Source organism: Mesoplodon densirostris, chromosome 5 (assembly GCF_025265405.1).
Source record: "Mesoplodon densirostris isolate mMesDen1 chromosome 5, mMesDen1 primary haplotype, whole genome shotgun sequence".
Classification (NCBI taxonomy): domain Eukaryota; kingdom Metazoa; phylum Chordata; class Mammalia; order Artiodactyla; family Ziphiidae; genus Mesoplodon; species Mesoplodon densirostris.
In genome coordinates, this window is record NC_082665.1 from 106,579,576 (window position 1) to 106,589,281 (window position 9,706).

General features: G+C 52.6%; 1 protein-coding gene across 3 annotated transcripts in view; it reads left to right on the top strand.

The window, feature by feature from the left end:
- ECE2 (endothelin converting enzyme 2) overlaps positions 1 to 9,064 on the top strand; it is a 30,397-nt gene extending 21,333 nt beyond the window's left edge. For all 3 annotated transcript variants that reach the window (XM_060099227.1, XM_060099223.1, XM_060099224.1), the window contains 12 exons: positions 1,372 to 1,560; positions 2,256 to 2,398; positions 2,682 to 2,796; positions 4,172 to 4,282; positions 5,207 to 5,305; positions 5,432 to 5,509; positions 6,259 to 6,362; positions 6,541 to 6,651; positions 6,777 to 6,844; positions 7,026 to 7,216; positions 7,324 to 7,419; positions 8,116 to 9,064. In XM_060099227.1, the coding sequence (XP_059955210.1) occupies positions 1,372 to 1,560; positions 2,256 to 2,398; positions 2,682 to 2,796; positions 4,172 to 4,282; positions 5,207 to 5,305; positions 5,432 to 5,509; positions 6,259 to 6,362; positions 6,541 to 6,651; positions 6,777 to 6,844; positions 7,026 to 7,216; positions 7,324 to 7,419; positions 8,116 to 8,292 (1,482 nt within the window). In that variant the 3' untranslated portion in view covers positions 8,293 to 9,064. The remainder of the gene's footprint in view (positions 1 to 1,371; positions 1,561 to 2,255; positions 2,399 to 2,681; positions 2,797 to 4,171; positions 4,283 to 5,206; positions 5,306 to 5,431; positions 5,510 to 6,258; positions 6,363 to 6,540; positions 6,652 to 6,776; positions 6,845 to 7,025; positions 7,217 to 7,323; positions 7,420 to 8,115) is intronic.
- Positions 9,065 to 9,706: the final 642 nt, after the last annotated feature.

The following is a 9,706-nucleotide window of genomic DNA, read 5'->3' on the forward strand; positions in this document are numbered from 1 at the left end:
AACAACAACAACAACAAAAAAAAACACATAAAAAAAAAGGCAAGTCATAAGCTGAAAGGAAGGAAGTAGGGAGAGAGGGGTAAGTGAGTTGGAGGGCGGGGCAAGATCACTGGTTGAACCAACCATCCACTTTAGGAGCTGGGATGACTGGAGTTGGTAGGCAAACCTCTTCTTCTGACAGCAGCAGCAAGAAGGAAGGGAGGTGGGAAAAAGATATTTTGAATATCTTGATATTTGAATATTTTGAATATTTTGCAGAGAATGGATATTTAGGGATATAAAACTTCTCAGTAAAGTGGAAGAGGAGATGGCCTTTGGCAATTAAAGGAGCCCCGGGTGGGGCTTCAGGGCAAGAGTGAGAGTGGTCCCTGGGAAGAGGGCCACAGGAAGTCAGTGCTGAGCAGAGCAGAGGGTCTGTGCACGGGTTTTCATCCATCAGTCAACAAATATTTATTGAGCACCTACTGTGTGCCAGATGCTGTGCTAGAGCCTGAGACTACAGTGCAGAACAGAACAAACAGCCCCTGCCCCCATGCAGCTCAAGTGCCAGCAGGCTCCGAGGCGACATGGGTTTGTTCTGAGCCCAGGCAGTGCTGGGATTGTGGCCCTGGAGTCATCAGGCCTAGGCCACATTTCAACTCTGCCATCTGCTAGTTTGTAGTATGAGTCAAATCATGTAATCTTGCCAAGCTTCATCTGTAAGATGGAACTATATGGAGTTGCCGTGGTGGGCGCGGGGTCAGGGCACAGATATATTACATGTAAAACGCAAGCAGAAAATTTGATACATGTATATGCATGTAGTCACTAAATATTTCTTTTCTGTGTTTTTCTCCCCCTTGGAGACCAGAGGGGAAGGCAGCAAGTTTGAGGCCTAGCAGGATGGGAGGTAGAAGGAAATTGAAGCTACTGTGGACCAAATTCCCCACTGGGGTCCACTCAGCTGTTAAGTGAGGGCACATGGTCACTGACAGGCTGGGAAAAGTAGAAGGGCTTTAGGAAATGAGAGCAGTATGGGAAGCGGATCCATCCACTGCACAAATATTTACAGGGCTCCTATTCTGTGCTAGGCCCTATTCCAGACACTTGGGATACAGTGGTGACTAAGCCGCTGTAACTTAGAACAGTGCTCTCCTGTAACTTACCTTCTCCTTGGGGAAACAGATGATGAATAATTGCACAAATAAATAAAAAAAGATCCTAGCAGGTGGTGATAAGCAGTATGACAGAAATGATGAGGGTCATCCAGGAAAGCTTCTACGAGGAGGGTCTGCAGAGGAGATGGTGAGCAGGGGTAGCAGCCAGAATAGTCGTCTTAGCCTTGGGCAGGACTTGTTGCTGGGCTCTGAGGGTGACTTGGGGCCTTGACAGGTGCTTACCGCCTACCTGGACTACATGGAGGAGCTGGGGATGCTGCTGGGAGGACATCCAGCCTCCACGCGGGAGCAGATGCAGCAGGTGCTGGAGCTGGAGATACAACTGGCCAACATCACGGTGCCCCAGGACCAGCGGCGGGATGAGGAGAAGATCTACCACAAGATGAGCATCGCAGAGCTGCAGGTGGGGCAGGCAGGGAATAGAGACAGCTGGGGGGGGGCCCAGCCCCAGCACAGGCCACGCAGCTTCCCTTCACGCCATCTGTCTGAGGCAGCCAAGAATCTCCTCATTTCCTTGCTTTCTCTGAGCTTCCCAGCTGAACTGTTGCTATCCTGGAAGGAAAAGTGGTGTCCATTTTAGGGCACCCCCACTGGGCCATCCCTTGGTCCCTTTCGTATTGCCTGGGGATGCATAGAGGGATTATGTTAAAAATCCATGACAACTTGTACAAGATGTTCACAAAACAATCAGAAGAGAAATGGAAGCATCTCCTGGAGGGCCCTTACTGTGCCAGGCATCAGCCTCTTAGTCGTTGGATTATGGAAAAGTTGGATAAGGGGGGGTTCTGGAGGAGAGGCCAGGTATGTAGGGACCCTGGGTGGTATCTGGGGAGTTTGTTAACTGTCTGAAAGATATTGGAATATCTGCAGTCCAACTAAATATCACACATGGTGGTTTTCCTTGTATGATATGTGATTGGGTTCCCTGATTGAAGAGCACTTAGGCCTGAAAATGGGTTTATTATAGGAAGGGGCCTCCAAGCAGCTAGTAGCTGTTGCTATGACAATGGAAAGGGCTCCCAGCTCCAGTGTATCAATGGGGGAGTGGTCTGCTGAAAGCCAAGGGGGCAGGGACGCTTGAGATATTTTTGCTCACAGGCCCTGGCGCCCTCCATGGACTGGCTGGAATTCCTGTCCTTCTTGCTGTCACCGCTGGAGCTGGGTGATTCTGAGCCTGTGGTGGTGTATGGGATGGATTATTTGCAGCAGGTGTCAGAGCTCATCAACCGCACAGAGCCAAGGTGGGGGGTGGAGCCCAAGGTGTCAGGGGTGGGGCTCAGGGCTCTGTGAAGGCTCTTACCCTTGGCTGGGGCTTCAGGGGACCCACTTGTGGTCTCTATTTGCACACCTAGCTCCAACCTGACTTTTACAGGCAGGTGTGTGGTCCCAGGGCAAGAGCGAGGGATTATGGAACAGCTCCCACATGTGCCTCTCGGGACTCCTGCTGTCTGCATGCTGGTAGAGCTGGTTTGGGGTGGAAATGTTACCTGCCTTTACCTTATGTTCTGGCTACCTGAATGCCAGTGTCCTGAACAACTACCTGATCTGGAACCTGGTACAGAAGACAACATCAAGCCTGGACCGCCGCTTTGAGTCTGCACAAGAGAAGCTGCTGGAGACCCTCTATGGCACCAAGAAGGTGGGCTCTCTGACTCTGCTCCCACCTTCCAATCCAGTCAGGCTGACACTTCACACCCACTGTGTGTCAGGCACTATTTGCACATGGAGCACAGGATTAGGAATCAGGCTGACTTGGGTTCCATTCCTAACTCCTCTATCTCTTGGCCTATGGGACCTTGAGCATATCCCCCTACCTCTCTGACCCTCCATTTCTTGGTCTGTAAAACAGGAATTTCTTGTGGGGTTGTTATGAGGACTGAGTTCACGTAAGTGAAGCACCTACCCAGTGCATGCTATGTGTAGGCACTCAACTTTGATGATGAGGGTGAAGGAGAGAATGAATAAATGCAGTTCTTAGTTTCAAGAAGCCCTGTTAAGTGGGGGAAGGAGACGTGTAAACCAACATTATATTTTGGGGTGATAAGCGCTCACACTGAGAGACAAACCTTCTTTGTGTTGTAGGGCAGAGGTGGAGACAGCACATTTTACCTGGGGGATGGGGGGCATTAGGAAAGTCTTCTCTGAAGAGGTGACATTTGAAGAATGAGTTCATCAAGAAAGCCAGGGAAAAGGGATTCCCGACTGAAGGAATACGATGTGTAAATTCCCAGAGGCCAGAAGGAGCGTGGTAGTTTTGCATGTGTTCGGGCATGACTTTGAGGACAGGGCACCGGAGAGGCTGAGGGTGGTGAGGCGGGCCTGGGGCAATCCTTGGAGGGACCTGAACGCTGTGCCTAGGAAGCCTGGCCTTGATTCAGGGATGGAGAACCTAGGATGGTTTTAAGCAGAGGTGTAACCTGGTTGGATTTATGTATTAGATCATCTTTCTGTAGCTAAATGGAAGATGGATGGAGGGGGTGACGGGAGGGGGATGAGAATGGAGTCGAGTGTCTAGTTAGGAGGCCACTGCAATCTTCAGGCAAGAGACGACAGTGTTATAGGACAGGGAAGTGACAACGGCGTGGACGAAGGAGACGATTAAGAAGCAGAATTAGTATTAGAATCTGGTGATAGATTGAACATGAGGGTAGGGAGATGGAGGAAGCTGGTGACTCCCAGGTTTCTGGCATGGGGGACTGACTGGATATAAGACTGAGATGTGCAGCTGAGCAAAGAAACGTCTGGACCCCAGTGGGCCTCTGAGAAACATAAGAGGAGGAGAGTGCTGCAAATAGAGTGGGCAGCACACATGTCCCTCCTGAGGTTTCGCTGCTGGCATTGGCATGCTTTGCGATATTGCCCTTCATTTTCCCTGGAGTCTGAAGGAGAGATGGCACCCCAAACCCAGGCCTCCTGTGTGCAGAGCGAGAGGGGCTGGCCCTAGAGACAGAGAAAGGCCCTCAGACTGGAGGGCAGAGCGATCTCCAGGAGGCCTGGCTCTTTACCCCTTCCAGTCCTGCACGCCAAGGTGGCAGACCTGCATCTCCAACACGGACGACGCCCTTGGCTTCGCTCTGGGCTCCCTCTTTGTGAAGGCCACGTTTGACCGGCAGAGTAAGGAAATTGTGAGTCTTCAGGGTCCTTCCAACACTGCCCCTTGTTTTAGTTAAAATTCACCATTCATATTTGTATGTACCTACAGGGAAAAAATTTGGAGGAAATTCATCGACAAATTAGCGGTGATTACTTTGGGTGGTTGGGATTATGAGGGTTTTTTTTTTCTTCTTTTAAAGTTTTCTGTGTTTTCCAAGTGTTCTACAATGAGTTTATGTTACCTATATAATTAGAAAAATAATGTTTACTTTTTAGGAAATTATGTTTGTGCTTAAAATATTACCTATAAGGATGTAAATGGCAGTGTTGTTTATAATAGGTGAAAATGACAACCGCTTAAATGTCCAGCATAGGGGACTGGAAAAACAAATTGTGATTAGGCTGGATTATGAGGCAGCCTTAAATCTGATGATTGTTAAGTGAACAGAAAGTAAGTTATGAAATGTATATATGTTGCACAACATAATTCCATATTATATGTATATGTGTGTAAAAAAATATATATATATATATATGAATATCCCAGCAGGGGAAGACACTAGACATAGTCAAAATGTTGAAAGGAGTTATCTGTGAGGGATAAGATTTTAAACGGTCTATTTTCTTCTTCAACTCTTCTCAATTTTCCACATTTTCTGCTATTAATGCCTTCTTTTCATAATTGGATAAAAATGAATGCACTACATTAAATTATAATGTTAATTCAGTTAACTTATTGTCAGTTTTTTGATTAGTTAGAAAAAAAACCACCACAGTCCCAGTACCTTCACAAATCATGTTTCCTTCTCATCCTGCCCAGATGCTCAGCCTTATTTCAAGAGTCTGGGTACTCCCATGTGCTCCCCTGGAAGGACAGGGATGGGGCACTAGGGTAGACGGGGAGAAAGGATGCTTTAATGCGAGTGGGAGGCAGACTTGTGCACCCTCTCTCCCAGGCAGAGGGGATGATCAGCGAGATCCGGACTGCCTTTGAGGAGGCCCTGGGACAGTTGGTTTGGATGGATGAGAAGACCCGCCAGGCAGCCAAGGAGAAAGTGAGCAGTGGCCAGGGTTGGGGTGCCATCTTGAGGTGAGGATGGAGAATACAGTTTTGGTTGGCGGGGGGGCGGGGGGGGGCAGGGGGGAGCCTGGGGAGGAAACCCTTAACCTGCTCTCTTTAGGCAGATGCCATCTATGATATGATTGGTTTCCCAGACTTCATCCTGGAGCCCAAAGAGCTGGATGATGTTTATGATGGGGTGAGTACCCTGCCCATCAGTACTGAACCTTAGCCCTGTGGGGGGCACAGGGCTCAGGAATGGGAGCTCAAGCACTGAGAGGGAAGGAGATGCTTGTTGGTGCCTTTCAGAGGCAAGTGCAGGCAGCCAGCATTGCTCAAGTGCTGGCTGTGTGCCAGGCTGCAGGCCAGACAGCCGTAGAATGCAGTGTTCACAAGCAGGGGTTTGTAGTCAAACCTGTTTTTACCTAACTGTAACCTTGGACAAGTTATATAACCTCCCTGGGCCTCAGTTTCTTCATCTGTAAAAGGGAGTCCTATTAGCACTTACCTGATAGGATTGTTGTGAGAATAAAAGGAGATAGTATTAAAAAAAAATAAAGCAACTTCAACATAATATTGACAATTATTATTTTTTTTTTTTTCTTTTTGCGGTATGTGGGCCTCTCACTGTTGTGGCCTCTCCCGTTGCGGAGCACAGGCTCCGGATGCGCAGGCCCAGCGGCCATGGCTCACGGGCCCAGCCGCTCCGCGGCATATGGGATCCTCCCAGACCGGGGCACGAACCCGTATCCCCTGCATCGGCAGGCGGACTCTTAACCACTGCGCCACCAGGGAGGCCCGACAATTATTATTTATTAGCTATTTTACACCCATTTTACAGTTGAAGAAACTGAGGCTCCGAAGGGTGCTAATTAGTAGCCAAACTGGGACTATTATCTTCTCCAACGTGTCCTCTCACTGGCTTTCTACTTCCTACCATTCCCACAGTATGAAGTGTCTGAAGATTCCTTCTTCCAGAACATGTTGAATTTGTACAACTTCTCTGCAAAGGTGATGGCTGACCAGCTCCGCAAGCCTCCCAGCCGGGACCAGTAAGAATGGGGGCTGCAGACACTTGGGGCAGCAGGAAATGTAGGGGAGGTTTCCAGGGCTGAAGGAAGGGGATGGCAAGATGGATCCCAAATGAGGTGCGAGGTTCTTCTAGAATGTAGGTCAGGGCTGCTGGGCATCGAGAGAGTCGGGCTCCGCCTCAGCTTCTCCCTCCCCCAGGTGGAGCATGACCCCCCAGACAGTGAATGCCTACTACCTTCCAACCAAGAATGAAATCGTCTTCCCCGCCGGCATCCTGCAGGCCCCCTTCTACGCCCGCAACCACCCCAAGTGTGTCTGAGGCAGGAGGGGCTGGGTGCTGGGGCCTGGGCCTGCGGGTGAGCTGGGAGCAGGGCTGGAGGTGGGATCTAGAAGTCCCCCCACCACGTCCTCACTCAACATTCCTCACCTACCAGGGCCCTGAACTTTGGTGGCATCGGCGTGGTGATGGGCCACGAGTTGACACATGCCTTTGATGACCAAGGTAGAGGTCCATGGAGTTGTCTCCTCCAGCCTAGAATTCCTAGTGGCTCCTGCAAAACCTTGGGATGTTGGAAGCAGGCCCTGTGGACCCCGGGGTCTGTGGACCAGGGCTGGTGGGGGCACTTGTGCCCCCAAGGGTTGAGTTCTGCTCTCGGTGGGGTGCAAAGGTTAGTTCTCCTCAGGGCGCGAGTATGACAAGGAAGGGAACCTGCGGCCGTGGTGGCGGAATGAGTCGCTGGCAGCCTTCCGGAACCACACGGCCTGCATGGAGGAGCAGTATAGCCAGTACCAGGTCAACGGGGAGAAGCTCAACGGCCGCCAGACGCTGGGCGAGAACATCGCTGACAACGGAGGGCTTAAGGCTGCCTACAACGTGAGTGGCCCCCTGGTGGCTGAGGCTCACCTGCCCTGGGGGGGCAGGGCACTGGGTGGAGCTGGTGGGCAGGCCCCAACAGACTTGCCATCCGTTCCCAACCCCAGGCTTACAAAGCATGGCTAAGAAAGCATGGGGAGGAGCAGCAGCTACCAGCCGTGGGGCTCACCAACCACCAGCTCTTCTTTGTGGGATTTGCCCAGGTATTGCCCTCCTGGGAGGCCAGGGGTCTGCCCTTCTCCTACAACCTCCTGGGCATGTCATTAGAAGTCTGGGGCATGCAGAAGGGACTGGGAAATGGGGCCGAACTTGGAGTGTGGAAAGTGGTTTGGGAAGGCCTTGTGAAGCCTTTTGGTGGGGTCCACAAAAGCATGTGAGGAGGGCTGAGGAGGGAGAAGGCTTCAGGAGGCTTTTGCAGATCTCGAAGGGCAGGGCTGCCCTGCCTGATGGGGCAAGGGGTGGGGAGCGGGGTTGATCTCCATGATGCTCCTGTGAGGTGGCTGTGGAGGAGGAAGTGCGGGGCAAAGTGGCTCGTCCAGGGCTACCCAGGAATAAAGTAAGTGACAGACTCAGCAGGGTCTCCTCCAGGTACTTTGCAGCCTCTGGGGGCTGGGTTTCTTCCCCTCGGACACATCCATCTAGGCAACCCATTGTCCAGGCAGCTTTGGAAGGCCCTTAAGGAACTTGGGAGGGAGGGCGCTTTCTCCTCCCTTGGTGCCGATGGCAAGGGGTCGGGGCTGAGACTCCTTGCTAAGCCCTCTCCTACATCCCTGAGGCTCTCGGAACCCAGGGCCTGGGGCGGTGGTACCGTGTGTCCCCGGGATGGCTCTGCTGCAGCTGGGACAGTGGCCTTGCCCGCACTAGACACCCTGTGTCCCCATGTCTGTCCTGGCCTGCAGGTGTGGTGCTCGGTCCGCACACCCGAGAGCTCTCACGAGGGGCTGGTGACGGACCCCCACAGCCCTGCCCGCTTCCGCGTGCTGGGCACGCTCGCCAACTCCCGTGACTTCCTGCGGCACTTCGGCTGCCCTGTCGGCTCCCCCATGAACTCAGGGCTGCTTTGTGAGGTGTGGTAGACTTGGGTCGGGGAGAAATGGCCAGCTGTTGCCAGGGCCTGGGGCAGCTTGCCCAGCGAGGCTGTCTGCTCTGCGGTTTGGAGAAGGCAAATGCCAGCTGGGCTGGGTCCGGCCCCTCCACACCACAGATGACATGAGTCCTAGTCCCTCCTCGCCCACCACATTGTGCCAAGGCTTTGGGGGTGTCCCTGCCTCCAGCAGAGCCCCCACCATTCACTGTGACATTCTTCCGCGTCACCCTGCCTGGAGGAGGCCTGGGCAGGGGGCACCAGCTCCCACAGGAAAGAGTCCACCTCTTCTGGTCCCAAGCTCCCTGGGCTTGGTGGCCACGGGGCCTGCTGTGACTGCCACACGCTGCCCACGCAGGGCCCGGCTGGTGTGCCTCCCACACATCTCCCCGAGGCTCACTCAGTGCTCCCTCGGGAGTAGACGGAACTCCTTTCAGCCCCACCCTCGGGGTGGCCCCCACCCCGTGTTCCTGCTGCTGCTGCTAATACTGCTGCCAGCCCTCGCTGACAAACCACCTGTGCTCAGTGCTTAGTGGAAGCCTTTACGAACCTTCCTGCCGCCCCCCAGGTTCCCTGGGCTCAGAGGGGAAGAGTGTACATGTAGGGGATGCTAGTCCCTGTGTCTCGGCATGCAAGTCTTAGGGGATGACTGATTCTCCCTGGACCAAGCAGGAAAGCAGACAGGGCAGGGAGAGGGAAGGATAGAGTTTATTTTTACAGGAAAGAGGGTGGGGAAGGAGTGGTCTTGGCCCTGTAGGACCCTGTGACAATAAACAGACACACATCAGTCAGCCTGTCTCTTCCTTCAGCCCTGTTTTCATTTACTCATTCCACCAGTATTTATTGAGTACCTGCTGTATGCCAGGTACTCTTATAGGCACTCATTTACTCATGCACCAGACACAGGGGACTGAAATTTGAAGTCCCAAGAAGAAAAAGAAAGGCAGCATGGAGGAATGGCATGAAATTGAGTCTGGCAAATGGAGTACATCCTCCGCTCACTGGTGGCCATATTCCATCACTGGCTGTTCTATAGCTGGAAGCGTTGGCCATGGCCCTCCACTGGTGCATGCAGCTGAGTCTGACACTGAGTCTGGGTAACTACTTGGCCAGGGTCGGCTTGGAAGATGGGTGGCCCTTACCCTGCAGTGGAGGGCGGCCCTGGCCAAGGTAGCATTTTACTCCCTGGAGCTTGGAGCACCAGCCTCTGCTGGTGGCTGAGAAGACATGCATTTCTCCATGTTCTCAAAGGCTTAGCGCTCCTGAGAGCCGCTCATCCCACCTACACACACTCATCGAGGCCTACCAAGTTCCAGGCACAGAGACTGCAGGTTTGGCTGCCACCCTCCAGAACAAGCAAGGGAAACAGAGCATTTATTGAACACCTCTGTGTTCCAGGCACTTCT